This window comes from Melospiza georgiana, chromosome 34 (assembly GCF_028018845.1).
Source record: "Melospiza georgiana isolate bMelGeo1 chromosome 34, bMelGeo1.pri, whole genome shotgun sequence".
Classification (NCBI taxonomy): Eukaryota; Metazoa; Chordata; class Aves; order Passeriformes; family Passerellidae; genus Melospiza; species Melospiza georgiana.
The window spans coordinates 482,813-506,443 of NC_080463.1; the positions used below are offsets into that span (position 1 = coordinate 482,813).

The 23,631-nt window shown below is 51.8% G+C and overlaps 3 protein-coding genes across 3 annotated transcripts in view; 1 reads left to right on the forward strand and 2 right to left on the reverse strand.

Moving 5' to 3' along the window:
* Positions 1–2,737: 2,737 nt before the first annotated feature.
* LOC131095382 (olfactory receptor 14J1-like) lies at positions 2,738–3,670 on the reverse strand. The gene has a single exon (XM_058043077.1). It carries the CDS (start codon positions 3,668–3,670, stop codon positions 2,738–2,740), a length of 933 nt encoding a protein of 310 aa, XP_057899060.1.
* Positions 3,671–12,250: 8,580 nt separating this feature from the next.
* Positions 12,251–13,440, reverse strand: LOC131095371 (zinc finger protein 239-like). The gene is made up of 3 exons (XM_058043069.1): positions 13,386–13,440; positions 12,600–12,992; positions 12,251–12,525 (listed from the first exon to the last, which is right to left on the reverse strand). Exons 1-3 carry the CDS (start codon positions 13,438–13,440, stop codon positions 12,251–12,253), a joined length of 723 nt encoding a protein of 240 aa, XP_057899052.1.
* Positions 13,441–16,222: 2,782 nt separating this feature from the next.
* Positions 16,223–23,631, forward strand: part of LOC131095372 (zinc finger protein 850-like) — a 503,603-nt gene continuing 496,194 nt past the window's right edge. The window contains exons 1-3 of the mRNA XM_058043070.1: positions 16,223–16,329; positions 17,272–18,270; positions 20,851–21,398. Of these exons, the coding sequence (XP_057899053.1) occupies positions 16,223–16,329; positions 17,272–18,270; positions 20,851–21,398 (1,654 nt within the window). The remainder of the gene's footprint in view (positions 16,330–17,271; positions 18,271–20,850; positions 21,399–23,631) is intronic.

The window sequence follows — 23,631 nt, forward strand, 5'->3', positions numbered from 1 at the left end:
TCATATGCATGTTTAGTCCAGGGCAATCAATGAATATGTGTGCAAAATACAGAATATAAACAGAAACTTTCCTGTACTCAGCATGCACAGCTTTGAGAGGAGCTGTTCCCCGTGCATCCAGCTGAATAAATAATGGTGTTTCTAAATGCTACACTAGGGTTAAGGACTTTTCTGTTTTACAGAATTTAACATTCCCACTGCCAAGGAAAGCTCTGTCTGCTGCTGTTCACAAACAGAGAAGGGCTGGTGGGAGATGTGGGGCTCGGAGGCTGCCTGGGGCACAGTGACCATGAAATAATCAAGTTTTCAATGTTCTGTGAAAGAAGGAGGGGCAGCAACAAAACTTCTGCACTGGAATTAGGAAGGGCAGACTTTGGCCTATTTAGGATGCAGATTTGGGGAGTACCAAATCAGGTACTGATTCTTTAAAGGGAAACAGCCCTTAAAAACAAAAGGGTCCAGGGAGGATGGACACACTTCATGAAAGTAATCTTAAGGGGATGGAGGAGCCTCTGCCAGTGTGGCAAAACATGATCTAGTGAGGAAAATTACTGTCCTGGCTGCCCATGGAGCCTTTGTGGGAACTCAGGGGTAAAAAGAGGGTGCATCACTTTTGGAAAGAAGAACAGGCAACTCAGAAAGTGTTTAAGAATGTTGTTAAGTTATGCAAAAAGAAAAGGAAGGAGGTGAAAGCTCAACTAGAGCTTAACCTGGCCACTTCCGTGAAAAATAAGAGGAAATGCTTCTATAAATAAAATTATAGTAAAACACCAGACAAACAGAACCTCTACTATTTATTGGATGCAGTAGGAAATACAGTAACTAAAGATAAATACAAGGCTGAGCTACTTAACACCTTGTTTGTCTCAATTTTCAATATTAGGAAAGGCTGTCCTCAGGACAAGTGCTCTCCTGAGCGTCTAGATGGCCACAGGGAGCAGAACAGCCCCTGGAATCCAGGAGGCAGCAGTTGCTGACCTGCTGAGCCTCTCAGATTCTCACAGGTGTATGGGATTGGATGGGATCCATCCCAGGGGGATGAGGGAGCTGTGGATGAGCTCCCCAAGCTGCTCTCCATCATTTACCATCAGTGCTGGCTCAGCAGGAAGGTCCCAGAGGGCTGGAGGTGCCAGTGTGAGCCCATCCCCAAGAAGGGCTGGAAGGAGGAGCTGGGGACCTCCAGGCCTGTCAGCCTGACCTGGGTGCCCAGCAAGGTTATGGAACAGATCACCTTGAGTGCCATCCCAGGGCACCCACAGGATGGCCGAGGGATCAGAGCCAGCCAGCGTGGATTTAGGGGTAACTGGTCCTGCCTGACCAACCTGGTCTCCTTTTATGACCAGATGACCCACCTGTGGATGCAGGAAAGGCTGTGGATGTTGTGTGCCTGGACTTCAAAGCCTTTAAAGCCATGAGCCACAGAATTCCCTGGAAAAGCTGCAGCCCATGGCTTGGACATGTTCACCCTTCCCAGGGTAAAGAGCTGGCTGGAGGCTGGGCCCAGAGAGTGGTGGGGATGGTGCTGCACCCAGCTGGTGTCCAGGCACTGGTGGTGTCCCCCAGGAATCTGTGCTGGGCTCAGTCCTGTTTAATATCTTCACTAATGATCTGGCTGAGGGGATCGAGTCCAGCATTCACAAACTGCAGATGGCACCAAGGTGGGTGTGAGTGTGGATCTGCTGGAGGGCAGGACAGGAAGACACAGCCTTAAGCTGCACGAGGGGAGGTTCAGGCTGGGCAATAGGAAGAAGTTCTTCACAGAAAGGGTGAGTGGGCATTGGAATGGGCTGGCTAGGGGGGAAGGTGGCAGAGTCACTGTCCCTCTCCAGTGGCACTCAGTGGCATGGTCTGGGTGACAAGGCAGTATTAGGGCATTGAGAACACTGTGACACTGTGAAGCCCCACAGAACCAAGGGGTCAACTGTCACATTTTGGGGCCCCATGGAACCAAGGACACCATTGTTGCTCTGCATGGTCTCATGGAACCAAGGAGACCAGTGTGACAGTGCAGGGCCTGGTGTAACAAGGAGGCCATTGTGACACTGAGGGGCTCCACGAAACAAAGGACGTCTTTGCAGATGACACCAAGCTGGATCTGAGTGTTGATTCTGTGGGAACATAGGAGGGCTCTGCACAGTGACCTGGATAGGCTGGATCCAGGGGATGAATCCAACAAGGTCAGGTTTAAAAAGACCAAGTGCCGGGTCCTGCACTTTGGTTACAACAACCCCTGCAGCACTACAGGCTGGGGACAGAGTGGCTGGAGAGCAGCCAGGCAGAAAGGGCCTGCAGGGACTGATGGACAGCAGGCTGGACATGAGCCAGCAGTGTGCCCAGGTGGCCAAGAAGGCCAATGGCTCTTGGCCTGGATCAGGAATGGTGCGGCCAGCAGGACCAGAGATGCTGTGCTAGCACTGATCTGACCCCAGCTCTGCACACAGACATTGCTGCTGCAGCTCCTGAGAAGGCAACAAAAGGGCATCACTGCAGAAAACTTTGCTGGGAGATCCTTTGGGTCCTTTAAAGCCACCAAGAGTGCTGCCCCTCATTGACACAGTCTCTGGCCACATGGAAGGTGGAGAGAAACAAAATGAGAAATTGCACAAACAATGACATTTCTTTGTGGACAATATGAAAAACTAATACAAAGGAAAAAAAAAACAAACCACAACCAAAGCAACAAGAAGTATGAAAGACGTCTTTTAGTACAAGTGATTGGCAGAAATTGGCCAGTAGTTTAATGTTCCTGAAAGCATCCAGTGATCAGTCTCCTCACTGCAGCCTTGAGCTCCTGGTTCCTCAGGCTGTAGATGAGGGGATTCAGGGCTGGAGGCACCACCGAGTACAGAACTGACAGGGCCAGATCCAGGGATGGGGAAGACATGGAGGGGGGCTTCAGATGTGCAAATGCTGCAGTGCTGAGGAACAGGGAGACGACGGCCAGGTGAGGGAGGCAGGTGGAAAAGGCTTTGTGCCGTCCCTGCTCTGAGGGGATCCTCAGCACAGCCCTGAAGATCTGCACATAGGAGAAAACAATGAACACAAAACAGCCAAAACCAAAACAGACACTAACTGCAATGAGCCCAAATTCCCTGAGATAGGATTTGTAGCAGGAAAGCTTGAGGATCTGGGGAATTTCACAGAAGAACTGGCCCAGGACATTGCCATGGCACAGGGGCAGAGAAAATGTATTGGCTGTGTGCAGCAGTGAATAGAGAAAGGCACTGGCCCAGGCAGCTGCTGCCATGTGGGCACAAGCTCTGCTGCCCAGGAGGGTCCCACAGTGCAGGGGTTTGCAGATGGACACGTAGCGGTCATAGCACATGATGGTCAGGAGGCAAAATTCTGCTGAGATGAAGAACAGAAAGAAAAAGAGCTGAGCAGCACATGCAGTGTAGGAGATGTCCCTGGTGTCCCAGAGGGAATTGTGCATGGCTTTGGGGACAGTGGTGCAGATGCAGCCCAGGTCAGTGAGGGCCAGGTTGAGCAGGAAGAAGAACATGGGCGTGTGCAGGTGGTGGCCGCAGGCTACGGCGCTGATGATGAGGCCGTTGCCCAGGAGGGCAGCCAGGGAGATGCCCAGCAAGAGGCAGAAGTGCAGGAGCTGCAGCTGCCGCGTGTTTGCCAATGCCAGCAGGAGGAAGTGGCTGATGGAGCTGCTGTTGGACATTTGCTGGGGCTGCACATGGGGACCTGTTCATGGAGAAAGGACAGTGACAAGTCAGGATGGGCTGCTTTGAGCCAAGCCTGGGCTATTCCCCGCAGACTGTTCCTGTAGCCTTGTTCCTGCTCTGGGAAAACCTTCAGCCATGTCCCTGCCTGAGCTCTAGTTGTGCTGGCTGAGTGTGCCAGGAGCAGCCAGGCCTGTGCTTGGGGGCTCTCAAGGAGCCATCCCTGCCTTGCTGCCCTGGATTTGTGGCCATGTGGCAGAGGGACAAGGCTGGATGTTCAAGATTTGACAGGGGAATCGCTTCTAATGCAGACAGGCTTGGTAGCATCTGCATTCACAGTCCTATAAGACATGAATAGCAGAAGGTTTTTTTAGGAATTGTTTTCCTACCCACACATCATTTCTGGCTCTCTGAGGTCAGGAATCCCCAGCATTCCTGCTGCACTCAGAGTTTGCCACTGAGAGATGGGAGAGGCAAAGGATTCCCTGTGGCTGAGGGAAGATGAGGGGCTGGATGGGCTTGTTCCAAACTGCCCTGGCTTTGCACCTTTGGCTGAAATCAGAGCACAATCACACTCCTGGGTCAGCCTGGAATAAACCAGACCCTGCCCAGAGCAGAGGGATCCCTGAATGTCTCACCCTCTCTCAAGGTCTCTGGGCAAGGTCTCAGCACCTCCTTGTGCCAAGGACACTCACGGCTCCCTTGGCAAACCCAACAGCATTTCCTCAGCTCTGGCAGCTCTGCCCTTCCCCGTGGGACATTCAGGGAACTCCCAGAGGCTCTGGCACAGATTTGCCCCCAGGAGGGCAGCTCAGAGCTTGGAAGGGCACAGCAAGGAAATCCCCAGCTGTGCCCATGATGGGATCCAAGGGAGGGGGCTCAGCTCATTCCCCTTTCCCATGGACTGCTTTGCCCACAGCCCCACAGGTGCCAGGGAAGCTTGGACACCCCATTCCCATGGACAGCCCTGCCTGGCAGGAATGCCAATGGCAGTGCCTGACTCAGCTGCTGCAAATGCCAGAGCCTCCCTGAGAGCAGCAGGTAACAGGGTCAATATCAGGGCAGTGGGTAACCAAGAGAGGATGTTGTGGTGCTCTGCCTGAGAGGGCAGGGCAGAGACAGCCCGGCACTCAGGACAGTGTTCCCGTGCCCAGCTGTGCCCGGCACCTCCCACACACCAACCGTGCCCTCATCCTGCCCCCAGCACTGCTCTCTTCAGCCCCCTCTCCTTCCCTGAGCATCTCCCTGGGCCTGGACATTCCCTTCTGAGAGGAGCCTTGTCCCTGCCAGCGCTCACAGAGCCCATCCCAGCCTGTGTGCCCTGGCCGGGGCCCTACAGAAACCTGCCTGTGTGCAGGGCCCTGGCTGGGGCAGGCTCTGTGTGCAGCTGGGCAAGGGCAGCTCAGGAGAGCCCTGCTGGGCCCTGCAAAGGTGATGCTGCTGCTGTCCAGGGCTGAGGAGTGGCTGAGGGCCTTTGGGAGGCTCCCAGCAGAGATACTGACCACCCAAAGTTACAATTCTGGAGTCTGTGTAAATGTTCAAACATTCCTTTGATGATCCTATGTGTCCCTTTCAACTCAAAATGTTCTGTGATTCTGAGATTACAATTCCTGTTCTGCTTCTCTCATCCCTCTGCTGTCTATAACCCAAAGAGGAAAAAAACAAACAAACAAAAAAAAAACCCCTTGCAACAGTGTTAGAACAGTAAAGTAAAAACCAGACATTTATTGGAAGCTTCCAGGTGTCCCAGTGGGGATGGGGCACACCCAGCTCCTGATTTGAACAAATTATTAAGGTTGATTAATTAGGATATTTAACAGGAACATCCAAAAGGAGATTCAGTTTCCCTAGTTACACACCCCTGGTCAACCCATTGGAGTAGGTCCAAAGGCTTCTTTGCCTTCACTTTTTATAATGACTGCTCATATTCTGCTCATTCTCAAAACCCAAAATGTTCCTATATGTCCAGTTCCTAGAATACTATATAGTATTTCAGGGCTATATAAAAGAATGGGACTATACAGCATTTTAGGAATATATTTAGACAGTCAGGTTATTAAGAGAAAGGTAAGGAAACATACTAGATTTAATTCAGGATTAAAGCTATATAAGAATATAATAGTGGTTTAATAGAGTTAAGAGTTAAATAGAGTTAAGTAAGGATTATAGTATTGTAACTATATGATAGTAATTTAGAGAGCTATGAATATATAAAATGTAAAAAATACAAAAATCTTTTTGTCATCACCCCAACCTTCCCATTCTTCTCCAAGTAGGAAATTGAAAACTCTCAGAAAAGCTCCTGATTTTTCCAGCAATCCCAGGCTTACCTTCTTTTAAGAAGTGTCCTCTGGAGCTGTGCCCAGGCAGGTCTGGAGCTGGGAGCATCCCTGCCCCACCCAGCCCCTCTCAGCAGCAGCCCCTGCCCAGCTCAGGGTGGCTCCTTCCCCCCACAGCTTCTCTCCAGCGCTGGGAGCAGCTGCCAGGGCTGGCTGAGAGCTGTCCCTGGCAGGCAGCAGAGTCCCTGCCCCAGCACAGCGCCCTGGGCTGCAGGACCCTGCTCTGCAGGACAGCCCTGGGCACCCCTGGCTGCAGCCCCGGCTGCTCAGCCCTGCAGCAGAGCCTGGCAACAGGAGCTGCCTTGGGCTGTGCCTGGACTGGGGCAGCAGGGAAAGCCAGCCCTGCCCTGGGGCCACAGCCCTGCCCTGGAGCAGCTCTGAGAGTCCTCCTGAAAGGTCCTCAAAGCTGTGGGATGTGCCAGCTCCAGGAGATCCCTGCAGGAACGGCAGCTTCTCTCCCACAGCAAGGGAATGCCTGTTTCAAACCTGGACTGATTTCTGTTCTGGTGAGCCCTGAGTGAGCTCTGCTCTGTGCTCCCAGCCCAGGCTGAGTTTAACCCCTCTGTGCCTCTGTGCTGTGCCCGGGGTGGCTGCAGGCAGTGCCCCAGCCCTGCTGCGCTGTGCACAGGAGCTGCTCCTGGGCAGAGCTGTCTCTCTGCAGTGCTGCCCTTGCCAGGAGCTGCCTCTGTGCCGGGAGCCTCTCTGCAGGTTTTTCAAAGGACTTTGGGTTTGGCTTTTGCCTTGGAGTCTCTGAAAGGTTTATGCAATCATGGCCTCCAATTATCTGCTGTAATTAGTCCCTGGAGGGGCTTTGTCAGTAACAACACTCAGTAGGGCTCATTAATACTTCAGGGTACTTCAGTTATTTTAAGGTACTTGGTGTTTTCCTTTTGGTACAGACTCTGTGAGAGGTTTGTGTAATCATGGCCCCAGTTATCTGCTTTAACGAGTCCCTTGAGAGCTTTGTACTGAAACATAGTGGTGCTCATTAATACTTTGAGGTACTCAAGGTTTTTAAAGGTATTTTAAGGATACCTTTAGGTACTTTTAAGGATTTTCCATTCCACACTGAGTATCTGAGAGGTTTTTGTGCCATCCTGGCCACCAAATCTCTCCTCCAAAGAGTCCATGAGGAGCCTGTGTTGAGGATGGACCTCAGTAGGACCCATTCATGCTTTGAGACACTTTGGGTGTTTCCTCTGACTTTTCCTCCTGGAAAGGTTTGTGCCATCTCCTCTCAGGCCATGAGGTTCCAGTGCTCAGGTCAAAATGCACCACGGGGCTCATGAGGATCAAGCAATTCCTGACAAACCATGGCTCTGCCTTGATTTTCCTCTGCTCTATTGCAGTTCATCAGGAAGGTTTCCTTTTATGTTTTGGTTCTCCAATTTGAGATTTCTTGGTGAATGCATCAATTATTGTGGTGTGTTCAGTTTTGGCTGATTACTAGTGCACTCACTGGAATATACTTACTCATTTCCTGGTGTGAGATAGGATTAGGAGAAAGGCAAAACAGGCTCAAAACTTTAAAAGGGTATAAAGAAAAGTTTATTAATAGCAACTAAAAGAAAGAGTAATAAGAATGTTGAGATCGGCGGGAGAAATGCGGCATGCAATATGAGTGATCAGCAAATCTCAAATCTTTATTGATAGGCACACATCTTTATGTCAGTGTTAATTAGGCTCATACATATCGCAAAGGTGAGCTCACTATTGCCTAGTAACTTATCAGCCAACTACGCCAACTTCTGCATTCTTGTGGATATTTTATTGAAACTTTTCTTCGTATTTCTGCCAAAGATTTTCTCCCCTATCCTGCTGTTTGCACCAAGGGCACAATGTCTTTGCCTGTTATTGGACACTGACTACTGGCTTCTATGCTTGTCCCCTTCAAGCTTAACCAGCTGCATTATGTCGACGTGACCTTTCTCATCTAACCAACTGTCCACAAAGCTCTCCACACTTCCCCTGTTTTCCTGTTGCACAAGCATAGTCTGATTAAATGCAGCAGATATCATCCTTTGCACCATGTTCTGTAAGCACATGCAAAAATATGGCAAAATTAACACTACTTACAGAACTATAATGCCCACTATAATGCTAACTTTAGCAACAAAACGTAACCATGATCCCAGGCCTAACGATGAGAGCCATCGATCAATACGGAAACCTGATTCTACCTGTAAGTTTCCAGTTAACCTTTGCAATTCTGCGAGGGGGGCATGGATGGAGACTGCGAATGGTCAGAAAGATTCATGCAACCCATGCCCTCAAATTCTTCACAGCCATGGCCTTGTGCAAGTAAAAGAAAGTCAATCGCAGCTCTATTTTGAAGCGTTGCATGACAAATAAAATCAACATCAAGCAAAAGGCTAGAAAGTGTCAAAGAGGTGGCATTGGTTTGTTTTGCAAGCCAGCATCCCAACTTATTTAGGGCACCATGGGCACCTGCAGCTGCCACCCCTGCAATTATTGCCCCTGGGGACCAAAATTTTACATCATCCCTACAGTCAGCAGTAAATGCATGAAACATTCTCTTATGTTGACGATGGTGGCAGCTCATGTTTAATATCATGGATGTATTGGGTGTAAGCAGAGACAGCTTACAGGGCCAATTGTACATGGCCCCCCCGTGCAGCATCGATGGGACACCAGGCCAAGCACGGTCCCCACAGATTAAGAAGTAACCTGCTGGCAATTGAATACGGTCATTTGATGAGATCGACACTTTTCTTGTGGTATGTGGAGAGTCTGGTTCATGCATGGCTGAAAGAAAGAGGCCATGAAGGCATACAGTTGAGGGAAAAGTAAAAGGTAGTTGTAAAGCAATTCCCAGGCTTGATTCTATAAATAATTAGGCTCTCTCAAGCACCACTTTATAAACAATAAGATTCTCAGACAGTTTTCCCATGACAGGCAAACATTCTGTCCTTGGGCTCTCTGAGAACACTGATCCTGTTTTCAATAGACAAACCACAGGTATTATAAACAAAAGGAGGGGTTAGAGTTTTCTCTGTAACCTATCGTGAGCTCAAATTTTGCAATATGCATGAAGTTAATTAACACTGTTATATAAAGTGGCTGATTTGATCAATAAATCGGAGTTCGATGCTCATCAATTGGATGGTCATCTCCCTTCACTTCAATAGTGGTATAATTGCACCAAGCTGTTGCATTACGATACACAGCCATGCTGGAAGTTACAATGGTGGAATGGTTCTTGGCTGAAAGCTGGCTTCTGTGGTTAAAATTAATACATGCATCTGCCATCACTGAACCTAACAGCTCCAATTCTTGGGGTTCCTGTGGTGCTATGGGGAAATGAGAAACCCATTGGTCCCAATTATCTACACTTGTCTTAGGATTGTCAGTTTTGCAGGTGGGTACACCTGAGGGACATGGCCAGGGATCTGCTGGCAGCCCAACCAAGCAAGTTGTAAATGAGTTACCAGGAGAAGATAACAACAGGCAAATGGCCTCCTGGTTAGTTAAGTTTGCGAGGGTGACCCAAATGTTAGTCTTAGGCTGAGGTGGGGCCCATGCATGATGAGTTTTCACTTTTCCGGCAGCATCTGCACTGTCTGCTAAGAGGGTGAGGATTAGCAAGGTAACAGCATAAATGTGCCACATCACCCTGGTCTCCCCAGGCACTGCTTTGAACAACCCAAACATTCGGGAGATAAACATGTTTCCCACAAGTCGTTAAGAATGTCTCTCCTTTCCCCTTCTTTCTCCTTGATCTGCTCAGATTTAACCTCTTTAGGTCTCTCAGACAATTGTCCCACGCTTGGTTGGGATCTTGATCTGCAGAAATTGGACCTATTATACTAGTTTGTACTCAACTCTCTTGGGTTAACTCCCAGACCTAACCCGCAGCCCCCATTATGATGACTACATATGGGACAGGCTTTGATTATTGCCCATGCCTCTTCCATAGATATCTGAAATTCTCTATGGAGGCCCTTTGCATTTTGGTGAAACATGGAATGTGCCTCTCTGGCCATAGTCTGCCTGGGAATTGGAGTAATTTGTGTGATTGAGACTAGTTTATCTGCTTGCACATTGCCCTCTCCTAGACCAATATCCCACTTGTGACTTCTGATATGGATAACAGAAAAGGGATGTTTTCTCAGCTTAATTGCCCTCTGTAACTGAATAAACAGCTCATGTAACTTCTGATTTTGAACCTCTTTTATAGATGCATCCTCTATTCACTCACACACTCCTGCAACATACAAAGAATCTGTCACTATGTTGAGGGGCCCCAAAAAAGACATCATGGCCCATACAACAGCCAATAGCTCCATTGTTTGTAAAGTATCCAACTCGGAAGCCTGGAGAATTTGATGGTGCCATTATCCCTTTTCCTGCCAGGTCACTGCAGCAGTTCTTGACTTTCTTCCTGTGTCCGTGTAGGCTGTTATAGCATCCGACAGTGGCTTTCTGTGATCTTTTTGGGCATTGAATCCAACCCCACTGCCCTACCCAGTTCAATGGTATATTGGGAATATCATCAGTGGCAATCACACTTCCAGCTCCCAGCAGTGCCTCTTGTAATTCCATACTGTTTATCACGTACCAGGTCAACGTATCTTTCTGCATTGGTATCCATATCTGATCAGGCTCCTTTCCCGTAATCTGTAATGCCTGTTCACGACCCTTCTTTAGCAGGTCAGCCAAAATTTCAATTTTTTGAAGAAGGGTTTTATGCTGTTGAAGTGGAGGACCTTCCCCTTCTAAGGCCCACGCCTCCCCCGTTTTTCTGTTTTGCTGAATAAGTGCACCCAGTAAAAATTTAGTTCCACACCCAACTGTCAGCTGTATGGGGAGGTTAAGATCTCGTCTCGGGACACTGCCCTGTGTCACACTGCCCAATATCTGCTGAAGTGTCTTAACCTGCTCAGAGGTTATATGGACAGGTTATTCTGGGTCAGTCCCTTTTAGTAAAGGTTGAAGTTCATCTAACCACTCATTTGGGATGCCCACAATAGGGTGCAGCCATTGCAGATCACCAAGTAACTTTTGAGCATCGTGCAATGTATGTACTTTAATATTCAATTACAATTTCTGGGGGGTAACAACCTGATCAGTAATCTGCATTCTAAATATCTCCAGGGTGCAGATAATTGAATTTTTTCAGGAGCTGCAACCAAGCCATGTAGTTCCAGGGCCTTATGTATTTCTTGAATTTGTTGACCTGTAAAAGGTTGTGGCTGCACAAATAAAATATCATCCATGTAATTATAAATCGTTGTTTTGGCCCAGGCCTGTCGCAAAGGTTGTAAAGCATTGTCAACATACAGCTGACACAAGGGTCACTGTTGCGCATTCCCTGTGGGAGAGTAAGCCATTCAAATCTCTTGTCTGGTTCTTCCCTGTTTAAAGCCAGTAAGGTAAATGCAAACCTCCGAGTGTCTCGAGGGTGAAGAGCAATAGTAAAAAAACAGTCCTTAAGATCCACAATTAACAGTGGCCAGTCCTTTGGCAACATGGCTGGGTTAGGCAAACCTGGTTGTAAGGCTCCCATAGGCTCTATTTATTCATTTACAGCCCGTAAATCTTGTAGCAAACGATATTTTCCCGACTTCTTTTAAATAACAAAAATAGGGGTATTCCATGGGCTTACTGACAACTGTAAATGACCCTGCTCATATTGTTCTTGTACTAGTACATGTGCTTGTTCCAGACTTTCCCTTTTTATCGGCCATTGCTTAACCCACACTGGTGTGTCCGTGTTCCAAATGAGTGGGATTGGGAAAGTCCACACAATGGCCATTAGCCCAAAGGGTACTCATTTGTCAGCACAACCCCCATTTGAGCCAAAATGTCCCGACCAATGAGGCACTGCACAGTAGGAGGCAAAGGCACAACAGAGAAAACACTCCGTAAAATTTTTCAATAGATAGTTACTGATAACATGGGTGATTTCCTTGCAAGTGTTAAGCCTCCAACCCCGGTAACTGCTGCTGTGGTTGGCTGTAACGGCCAGTTGTGGGGCCAGCAATCCAGGCTGATAATCCTGGAGTCTGCACCAATATCTAATAAACCTTCCAAGGTTTGCCTGTCACCCTGATACTCTATCAATACAGGACATTTTAGACGAACGTTTAAGTCCATTGTTAACTGAGTAAATCCTCCATTGGAGCCAAATCCCTCTTCCCCCGGGACTGTGATTGATGAGGGGGTAATGTTTTAGTCATTTGCTCCAGTAGAACTAATTGAGCTATCCTCTGTCCTTTCTCAACTCGTATAGGTGAAAAAGGACCAAAAGGGCCGCTCCTCCGTGTGAATCCTCTGGTGCCTGACAAGATGAGAGCTGGTCTGAAACCTCTTCCTGCATTTATCACACTCATAGGACTTCTCCCCAGTGTGGCCCCTCAGGTGGTAGATCAGGTGGGAGCGCTGGCAGAAGCTCTTCCCACACTCCCCACACTCGTAAGACCTCTCGCCAGTGTGGATCCTCTTGTGGACAATCAGGTTTGACTTGTGGGTGAAACTCTTCCCACACTCGGACACTCATAGGGCCTCTCCCGGGTGTGCATATGCTGGTGGCTGACAAGGGAGGAGTTGTACTTGAAGCCTTTCCCACAGTCGGGGCAGAGGAAAGGCCTCTCCTCTGTGTGAGTGCGCTGGTGCCTGAGGAGATCAGAGCTGGTCTGAAACCCCTTTCTGCATTTATCACACTTGTAGGGTTTCTCCCCGGTGTACCTCCTCATGTGGACAGTCAGGTGGGAGATCTGGCTGAAACTCTTCCCACACTCCTCACACTTGTAAGACCTCTCCTCGGTGTGGCTCCTCAAGTGGACCATCAAGTTGGATCTCCGGCTGAAGCTCTTCCCACACTCCTCACATATATAGGGCCTCTCCCCCGTGTGGATTTTCATGTGGCAGGTCAGGCTGGATTTCTGGCTGAAGCTCTTCCCACATTTCAAGCACTTCTGGGGCTTCTCCTTACCCTGAAGCTGCTCATAGACCACGAGCTCTGAGCTCCAGGCGCCTCCCTAGTCCAGGGTGGGCCTTTCCCCCTCAGATGCCTGAGATCTGCGTTTGCAGCCCCTCCTCGTGCGGGATCTCTGGGGTTTTTCCTCCCTGTTGGATTCCTGTGCTGTGGAGCTGCTCAAAACAGCCTCTTCCACAAGGTTCTGCTGTGGGGATTTGTCCGCCCTGGTCTCCATCCTCAGCTCCTGGTCTGGGGGAGGAAGGACAAGGAGAGGATGGGATTTGCCTCCGTGCCACAGGGAAGGACAAGGAGATCCTCCCAGTGCGTCCCCAGCAGGACAGCTTTGGCACCAGGGTTGTCCTGCAGCCGGGGGCCGTGCTGGGGCGGGAGATGGAGCAGGAGAGAGGGGGAAAGGGGCACTGAATTCCTCCTCACCTGCTTGGGGTTGCTGGGCCATCTTCCTCTTCCTCACGACCTCCTCCTCTTGCATCGGGCCAAGGTTTAGAAACAGGAAATCCTGGCTTGGGGGAAAACAAGGGCTGGGCGCGTTGGGTTTGATGGTCCCGCTGCCTGTCTTGGTGTCTGCTAAGGAAGGCAGAGCCTCCCTTAAAATTGAAAATGTAAACCCCCTCCCTCCAAAGTACTATAATTTTGAAATTAAGGGGCTCTCAGGGAAAGATATGGAAATAGGAATAACAGTTCTTTGCTAGGAAAAATAAAATGAAATATGTAATAGTAGAAAGAAAACCACTGACAGAGTCAGAATCCAAGCTGACACCCTGTTAGTCAGGGTGTTTGTTGCACTCCAATTAAATGGTGGCTGCAGTCCTCCTGGAGGGACAGATGTGGTTCTGTTGAAGCAGTGGTTCCTGCAGAAGGGTGTAGTTTTCCTCCAAAGGTCCAGTGGTGGTGTAGATAGGTCTGGTCTTCCTCGGCGAATCCAGGGGAGAAGAAAAGCTGCTCCTCTGGGAATCCAGTGGGAAAAGCCTGACTGTGGTGTTCCAAATCTCTGATTATATCCAGGTAGGAATGCCTGGCTCCTCCCCATGGCTGGAACATCTACCAATGGGGTGAGGTAATTTTATCAGTCCTGCAGTGAGGCTCAATGGCCCATTAACAGAAGATATCTCCCTGGAGGGCTTGTGGAAGAGATAAAGAAAACTGCCCAATTAACAGAAGATAACTGCCCCACCTCTAACAGATGGCAATAGAATACATACCTCCACTCACATCTTGCATTTCCAACCTCAGACACTCTCCGTTGCTCTCAGTAGCCCAAAGTGTGATCCCAGTTGCTCCCTTTTAACAGCAGTATGATCCCAGTAACTTCCAATATGATCCAAGTCATGTACCACCATTCCCAGTATGGTCCTAGTATAATCCTAGCTGCTTCCAATCCATCCCAGTATGGTCCAAGCTGCCTCCAGCTACATCAACACAATCAGTCCCAGTATGATGCCATTTGCTACCAGCGTGCTCCCAGTTGCTCACAGCATCTCCCACTCACTCTCAGAATGATCCCAGTCATTCCCAGTATATCACATTAGCCTCTAACATGGTCTCAATTGGCCCGGCAGGTTCCTACTCACTTCCAAAATGATCCCAGGATGATCCCAGTACAGCCCAGTCCCTCCCAGCGATGCCACTCCTGGCATCCCCCAGCCCTGTCTGTGTTCCCCCCTCCCAGACTGCCTGATAGGAGCCCCAGGGGCTGGAAGGCCTCAACCAACATCCCCAGCAAGCCCCAGTGTGGATGTGCAGCCTCCAGTTTTCCCAGTTTGCCTCTCCTTCTCCCCAGGCAGGGTTCTCCTCCTCCTGCTCCTCCCGGCCCCAGCGGGTGGGAGCAGCTGAGAGCCCCGCACTGCCCATCCCGACCTGTCCCGGCTCCATCCCCGCTCCTGCCGCGGGCTGCGAGGGCTGCAGGACCGGGGCAGGAGGAATGGGATGGTGGAGCAGGGAGGGAGAAGCAGCAGGACAAGGGCTGGAGGGAACAAAAGAAGGAGGAGGAGGAGGAGGTGTGGAGGAGGAAGAGGGGGAGGACGGGTGGGAGGAAGAGCTGGGTGAGAGGAGGAGGATTGGGAAGTGGAAGCGGGGGGAACACAGGCTCCAGCCCTCGCTTTCTCTGCAGCACTCCCGGACCCTGGGGCATTTCCCCTCCATATCTCAGGTGATCACAGAGGGGGAGCTCAACCAAATATCCTGGGTGCTCCATAGGTGGGTATTTTTTTGGGAATGGGGAGATTTTTGGAGCTCAAAGGACTCCAAAGCTAAGCTGCAAATGCCCATTGGGGAGATTCTGGCGGTGTCCCAGGAGGTTGTTTCTTCACGGGGAAGGACAGGAGAGGGGAGAACACTGGGACACCGAAGCGTGTAGCCCAGAGAGAGGAGACCGCCAGGATTCAGCCCGGAGAGGGGAACACCCTTGCGAGGGGGAAACCCTGGAGCTCCCCACAGCCTGGAGCAGAGTCAGGGGAAACGGGAGCGCTGAGACACCAAGAGCCCCGGCATTGCTAAGAGGGAGCCCAGAGAGGGGGATCTGGGGAACCCCTGGGGGCTGCAGGGAACCCTCAGCAGCACAGAGAAGGGGGAGCCCCAGAAGCCCAAGGTCAGAAGAGCAGAGAGGGGGGACCCTGGGGATTCCCGTGGCAGCCTGGAGAGGGTGTGGACCCCTGGAGAGGAGAACACTCAATAGATGCAGGACTCCAAGAAGTCCAAAGTGGAGAGACCAGAGAAGGGCAATTCATGGGGAGCTCTTTTTTGGAATAATCATGAGACATTCAAGTCTTGGCAGGCTTAAGGATGGTATTTCTCAGGGTTTTTCCAACTAAATTTTTTTGGTCTGGAGATTTTTATGGACACAAAATGTCTGGAGACTTCTAGAGATGGGTTGGGGCAGGAGGAATGCCCAATAAAATGCTCTCATACCTTGTTTTTCTCTTGGAAATAGGATTTCTCATTTCCAAACCTTAGCCCAGTCTGTGAGCTCCGTTTCTGGGAACACCCACTGTTGATTAATTTTATCAGTCACTCAGTGAATCTCAATGGCCTATTAACAGAAGATATCTCCCTGGAGGGATGATGGGTTATGGAAGAGATAAAAATAAACCTGCCTCACCTGGTTTTAACAGCTTGCCCATTAATAGAGAATATCTGCCCTGGTGTTAGGAGGGATGTGTCATGGAAGTGATAAAGAACACTGCTCCTCCTGGTTTCAACAGATGGTGATAAAATACATACTGCTGGTCACATCTTGCATTGCAACATAAGACAAGATGGACGTGGACCAGGGGTTGATGCCAGGCACGGTGGACACTAGGAATGGGATGACACAGGGAACAGATCAGAGAGCGACACCAGGCAGCAGGGACAATGTACAGAGGTGACACCAGCGGGTGTTCCCAGAGACAGGGCAACAGACTTGGCTGAGGTTTGGAAATGAGAAAAACAAGGTATGAGAGCATTTTGTTGGGCATTCCTCCTGCCCCAACCCATCTCTAGAAGTCTCCAGACATTTTGTGTCCATAAAAATCTCCAGACCACCAAGATCCTGCCCAAAAAAAAACTCCAGACCAAAAAAAATTAGTTGGAAAAACCCTGAGAAATACCATCCTTAAGCCTGCCAAGACTTGAATGTCTCATGATTATTCCAAAAAAGAGCTCGCCATGAATTGCCCTTCTCTGGTCTCTCCACTTTGGACTTCTTGGAGTCCTGCATCTATTGAGCGTTCTCCTCTCCAGGAGTCCACACCCTCTCCAGGCTGTCACGGGAATCCCCAGGGTCCCCCCTCTCTGCTCTTCTGACCTTGGGCTTCTGAGGCTCCCCCTTCTCTGTGCTGCTGGGGGTTCCCTGCAGCCCCCAGGGGTTCCCTAGATCCCCCTCTCTGGGCTCCCTCTTAGCAATGCCGGGGCTCTTGGTGTCTCAGCGCTCCCGTTTCCCCTGACTCTGCTCCAGGCTGTGGGGAGCTCCAGGGTTTCCCCCTCGCAAGGGTGTTCCCCTCTCCGGGCTGAATCCTGGCTGCAGGACAACCCTGCTGCCAAAGCCGTCCTGCTGGGGACGCACTGGGGGGATCTCCTTGTCCTTCCCTGTGGCACGGAGGCAAATCCCATCCTCTCCTTGTCCTTCCCTGTGGCACGGAGGCAAATCCCATCCTCTCCTTGTCCTTCCTCCCCCAGACCAGGAGCTGAGGATGGAGACCAGGGTGGACAAATCCCCACAGCAGAACCTTGTGGAAGAGGCTGTTTTGAGAAGCTCCACAGCACAGGAATCCAACAGGGAGGAAAAACCCCAGAGATCCCGCACGAGGAGGGGCTGCAAACGCAGATCTCAGGCATCTGAGGGGGAAAGGCCCACCCTGGACCGGGGAGGCGCCTGGAGCTCAGAGCTCGTGGTCTATGAGCAGCTTCAGGGTAAGGAGAAGCCCCAGAAGTGCTTGAAATGTGGGAAGAGCTTCAGCCAGAAATCCAACCTGATCTGCCACATGAAAATCCACACGGGGGAGAGGCCCTATATATGTGAGGCGTGTGGGAAGAGCTTCAGCCGGAGATCCAACTTGATGGTCCACTTGAGGAGCCACACCGAGGAGAGGTCTTACAAGTGTGAGGAGTGTGGGAAGAGCTTCAGCTGGATCTCCTGCCTGATTGTCCACCTGAGGAGGCACACCGAGGAGAGGTCTTACAAGTGTGAGGAGTGTGGGAAGAGTTTCAGCCGGATCTCCCACCTGACTGTCCACATGAGGAGGCACACCGGGGAGAAACCCTACGAGTGTGATAAATGCAGAAAGGGGTTTCAGACCAGCTCTGATCTCCTCAGGCACCAGCGCACTCACACAGAGGAGAGGCCTTTCCTCTGCCCCGACTGTGGGAAAGGCTTCAAGTACAACTCCTCCCTTGTCAGCCACCAGCACATGCACACCCGGGAGAGGCCCTATGAGTGTCCCGAGTGTGGGAAGAGATTCACCCACAAGTCAAACCTGATTGTCCACAAGAGGATCCACACTGGCGAGAGGTCTTACGAGTGTGGGGAGTGTGGGAAGAGCTTCTGCCAGCGCTCCCACCTGATCTACCACCTGAGGGGCCACACTGGGGAGAAGCCCTATGAGTGTGATAAATGCAGGAAGAGGTTTCAGACCAGCTCTCATCTTGTCAGGCACCAGAGGATTCACACGGAGGAGCGGCCCTTTCGCTGCCCTGACTGCGGGAAGGGCTTCAGGGACAACTCCACCCTCGTGACCCACTGGCGCATCCACAGTGGGGAGAGGCCCTATGAGTGTCCTGAGTGTGGGAAGAGCTTCTCTCAGAGCTCTATCTTGAGCAGACACCAACAGAGCCAGCACTAAGGGCAGCCCAGTGAGTGCCCCAAGTGCAGGAAGACCTTCCTGCGCTGCTCCAGCTCCAGCCACCACAGATGCATCCACCCTGGGTAATCCCCAGGGAACCCCGGTAAGCAGAGCCCAGGCCATCCCTGTTGCCGGTTATCCATGTTAGAAACCACCTGTCCAGCTGCTTCACATCTTCCTTGCACCCCGTGGCCTGGATTTTCCTTTCATTTCTGTTGGTCCCTTCAAAACACACAAAACTAGGGTAAAAAAAAAGACATTGGAATAAGCCATTGATGGGGACATGGGGGGATCTGCCAGGGGACGGGGGGACATGTTGGGTTTGAGAGAGGTGGGGGTTCCTGGGAGGGACTTGGGGGTTGCTCAGGGCTTTGGGCAGAACAGGCCCAGTAGCTGCAAAAGTGCTTGGGGACCCTGGTGAAAGTTATGGCGTGGCTGATCAAGGCCCCCCTGCCCTGGAACTGTCTCCATGTCCCTCTGTCCTGGTTGCCAGTGTCCCTGTTCAGGATCCCCCTCTCCCTGCTGTCACCCCCTCTCACCCACCCATTCCCATGTCACCCTGGTACCGTTCCACTGCCATCCCAGCCTGAATCTCATTCCAGTCTCATTCCCTATCCGTCTCCCATATTCCAAGTCTCTGTTCCCCTTCTGTTATTCACGGTCCCGCTCCTGTTCCCATATTTCCATTTCAATATTCCCCGTCCCATACCCATATTCCAATTCCTGGTCCCTGTCCCCATTCTCTGTGCCATTCCAGTTCCGGGTGCCATTTCCTATCATGTCCCCATTCCCATGCCTCTTCCCTGTCCCCATACCCACTCCCTGTCCTCATTGCCGTCCCCATTCCCACTCCCGGTCCCTATTCCCGCTCCCTGTCCCCTCTCACCGGACGCTGCCGCCATTGCTCCGGCCCCTCCCGTCCCTCACATAACCGAGCAAACCCCGCGCTGCTCCCGCCCACCAATCCCAGCGCGCGATCGCTCTCTTATTCTCATAACCAGGCCTTCTATCGTGGCCCCACTAGCTGCCGGCTGCAGCCGCCTCCGAGTGCTGTTTGCTCCCAGTTCCCTCTCAGTTCTCCCAGTAAAAGCGGGACTGGCAGGGAAAGCGCTCCCAATTCCTTTCCGCTGCTCTCATGATCTTTCCCAATGCTCCCAGTTTCACTCCCCAGTTTTACTGCCATGCTGTTTCGGAACCCGCCCAGGGCAGAGCGCTGCTGCTTTTGGGTGTCAGCATTGCCTGGGCCGGTCTAGGAGTGAAAGAAAAGTGGAAGGAAGAGGAGGAACAGTCGAGGAGTAAGTGGAGGAGCAGAAGGAAGAGGAGCAGCACAACCACGTTGGTTTCCCCGCCGCCTTCCCCTGCTGCTCAGGCTGAAGCTCCCCTGACTCCTGCTGCATTGCCCCCTCCAGATTACGCAGGTGAGTGGGGAGGGGGAGCTTGCACCAGATCCATCGGGGGGTCTCTGGGAGGGTTTTTTCATGGGGCAGGGGATCTTTGACTCTTGCAGGACCTCAAACCTGAACCGTGAATTTCCCGTGGAGGGAACAGACTCACGTTCGCCTGGTACCGATGGGCACAGGGGCGATCTCGGGCTGGGGGATGCCCAGGAGAGCAAACGGGAGCTTGGGAGCCCTGGAGTGGGGAAGAGCGCAGAGGGGCGATCCCGGAGCTGGGAGACAAACTGGCTGCCTGGAGGGGTGGGGGAGGCTGGGGATGAGCGGGCTCCAGGCCCCTCAAGGCTTAAAGGGGCATTGACTTCTCCAGCTGCACTTGGGCAACAGGACTATCAAACCCAACATGTTCAGCCCTTGTTTTCCCCCAAACCAGGATTTTCTTTTTCCAAACCTTGGCCCGATGAAGAAGGAGAACGCCGTGAGGAAGAAGATGGCCCAGGAGCCCCAGGCAGGTGAGGAGGAAGTCAGTGCCCCTTTCCCCCTCTCTCCTGCTCCATCTCTCACCCCAGCACAGCCCCCGGCTGCAGGACAACCCTGGTGCCAAAGCTGTCCTGCTGGGGACGCACTGGGAGGATCTCCTTGTCCTTCCCTGTGGCACGGAGGCAAATCCCATCTTCTCCTTGTCCTTCCTTCCCCAGACAAGAAGCTTAGGCCAGAGACTAGGGAGGTCAAATCCCCACAGGAGAACTTGTGGAAGAGGCTGTTTTGTGCAGCTCCACAGCACAGGAATCAAAGGGGAAAGAAAAGCCCCAGAGATCCCTTATGAGGAGGGGCTGCAAACGCCGATCACGGGGATCTGAGGGGGAAAGGCCCACCCTGGGCCAGGGATGGAGCTGCAGCTCAGAGCTGGGGATCCATGAGCAGCTCCAGGATGGGAGGAGTCTTGTAAGTCCTCAGAATGTGGGAAGAGCTTCTCCCTGAGATCCTCCCTGATCCGCCACATGAGAATCCACACAGAGGAACGTCCCGACGAGTGTGATAAATGCAGGAAGAGGTTTCAGATGAGTTCCTGTCTCATCAGGCATCAGCAGAGTCACAAAGGCGAGAGGCTCTTCTGCTGCCACCATTGTGCAAAAGGCTTCAGGTACAACTCCGGCCTCATCACTCCCTGCGTGTCCACAGCGGGGAGAGGCCCTACGAGTGTCCTGAGTTTGGAAAGGGCTTGACCCAGAACTCCACCCTGACTGCCCACCTGAGGATCCACACGGAGGAACAAAGCTATGAGTATGCAGAGGGTGGGCAGAGCTTCAGGACAACATCTGAACTGACCATCCACCAGAGAAACCACGCTGGGGAATGGCCTTTTGAGTGTGGGGAATGTGGGAATAGCTACCAGAGGAGAAGCCACCTGACCCACCACATGGAAGTCCACACAGGTCTGGAAGAGCGCTACAAATGTGGGCAGTGTGGGAAGAGCTTCATGTCAAAGTCCCACCTGATTGGCCACCAGAGGATCCACACTGGAGAGAGGCCCTATGAGTGTATTAAATGCAAGAAGAGGTTTCAGACCAGCTCCTTTCTCCTCCTGCACCAGCAGCTTCATACAGATGAGAGGCCCTTCAACTGCCCTGACTGCGGGAAGGGCTTCAAGCAGAACGCTGCTCTCATCAGCCACTGGTGCATCCACACCGGGGAGAGGCCCTACGAGTGTTCTGAGTGTAGGAAGAGCTTCTCTCAGAGCTCTATCTTGACCAGACACCAACAGAGCCACCCCTAAGGGCAGCCCTGGGAGTGCCCCAAGTGCAGGAAGAGCTTTGTTCCCGTGACACCCTTTGTCCTCTGAATTTGGGTCCTTTCCTCCCCCTTTGAGATGTTTTCCCCAGATTGGATCCTTTCCCCGTCTTTTGCTTCCTTTCTCCCTATTTTGTGTCTTTTCCTCCCTACTTTGGATCCTTTCTCTGTCATTTGGGTCCTCCCCCCATTTTGGGTCACTCTTCCCCTATTTGGGGTTCTTTTCCCCCTTTTTGGCTCCTTTCCCTATTTTTCATCCTTCCCCCCTCTAGTTTTGAACATCCTCCCCTTTGACTTGGTGAAGTTTTGGGGGCATCCTGCCCTCCAACCCTCTCCCCACCCCTTAACCCCCTTCACCCCCCACCCCCGTCCACCCAGGCATGTCCCCAGCTGTGTTCCTAATTGTCCCCCCATGCCCCATGGACTCAGTGCTCGCTGTCCTGGATGCCCTTGAGTCCCCAGCCCAGGACTCTGGATCTCCTTTGCCAGGAATTCCGGAGCTGGCCTGGCTTCCAGGGAACACCAGTGGCACTGGGGCTCGGGGTGGGTGGCGTGGCAGGGTTGCTGGGACAGGGTTTGGGGTCATCTTGGCACTGACCGAGGGTCTTGTCCACTCTGCAGTGAGAAGTGGCCCTGGCTGGAGAGTATGGGATGGATGGGGGCAGGAGAGGTTGGACCCTGGTCCAGATGGACACCAGTCCATGGATCCCACTCTGGATGGACACTGGTCCAGATGGACATCCGAGCCATGGATCCCAGCTGGATTCTGATCTGGACAGCCCCTGGCCCTGCAGCCCCACAGCCTGGCCTGCCCCCAGCCCAGATGACCACCAGCCTGCCCACAGCCTGGCCCATCCCACTGTCCCACCAGTCCATCCCAGTAGCCCCCAACCCAAAATCCCCCCAAATAAACCCAATGCTATCACATCAGCTCCACATGGTCCCTGCAGAGCGAGAGGGAGACTGAGGCGAGGCCTGGGGAGGTGACTTTGTGGTGATGGGAGGGGATTTTGGGACCGACCCTGGAGAACCCCAAAAGGAGCACCCACCCCCCAAATTGTCACCACAGCATGGTGGGACCTCCAGCTGTCACTGCAGGAGCCACCAGCTGTCACTCCAGGAGCCACTGTGACCCTGCAGTCCCTTTGAGGGGTCCCCTCAGTGTCACGGTCCACGGTGTCCCCTCGGTGTCACTGGCACGTCCCCAGTGGGAGCAGCGGCATCAGCTCCTGGGGCACAGGTGAAGGAGGAGGAGGACGTAGGGGCGGGGGGGGGGGGCAGTGCAGAGTCACAGAGCATCCTTGAGGGGATGGAAGTGGTTAGGGAGACACCAAAAATGTTGCTGTCCCTTCTCCCCCACCATAGGATGTGGGCCACCCCCTGTTTTGGGGCACTGGTGACAAATTGGCAGGTGGTGGTGACAAAAAGCACAGGTGCCACCTCAGGGATGGCACAGAGAGGGGTCCTGCAGTGCCACCAAGTCCCCCACGCTGAGAGAGTGACAAAGGGGGGGTCGGCAGGGGGGATGGGGAAGTGTGGCAGGGGTGCCACGGAAATGCCCCCAATTCGCCTGTGCCCGGGATATAGGGGTGGTGGAGCTCCGGTCACGCTGTCTCCCTGGCAGCCTGTCACCGTGGCCGTGTTCACAGGGGTCTTAGCATGAGGGAATAGACGAGGATCTGACTCCATGTTTCAGAAGGCTTTATTTATTATTTAATTATATTTATTATATTAAAACTATACTGAAAGAATAAAAGAAAGGATTTCATCAGAAGGTTAGCTAAGAATAGAATAGCAAAGAATGATAACCAAGGCTTGTGGCTCAAACTCTCTGTCCAAGCCAGCTCACTGTGATTGGCCATTAATTAGAAACAACCAACATGGGCCAATCAAAGATCCACCTGTTGCATTCCACAGCAGCAGATAACAATTGTTTACATTTTGTTCCTGAGGCCTCTCAGCTTCTCAGGAGGAAAAATCCTAAGGAAAGGATTTTTCATAAAAGATGTCTGTGACATATCACCCTTTTTATTTTAGTTAAATTAAAAAGAAAAGTGTTTGTCATTTTGTCTGCTGTACCCATGCAGAAGAAAGAACAAACACTTGACGGGTTATCTGTTGCCAATGAAAAACCTCAATCAAGTGCTGATGTGGAATGAT

Coding starts and splice junctions, on each gene's coding strand:
- LOC131095382 (XM_058043077.1), bottom strand. CDS start 3,670: ATGTCCAACAGCAGCTCCATCAGCCACTTCCTCCTGCTGGCATTGGCA.
- LOC131095371 (XM_058043069.1), bottom strand. CDS start 13,440: ATGCAAGAGGAGGAGGTCGTGAGGAAGAGGAAGATGGCCCAGCAACCC. Junction 12,993..13,385: donor GGCCCAGCAACCCCAAGCAG/GTGAGGAGGAAT, acceptor CCTGGAGCTCAG/AGCTCGTGGTCTATGAGCAG. Junction 12,526..12,599: donor GCCTTTCCTCTGCCCCGACT/GTGGGAAAGGCT, acceptor AGGCCCTATGAG/TGTCCGAGTGTGGGAAGAGT.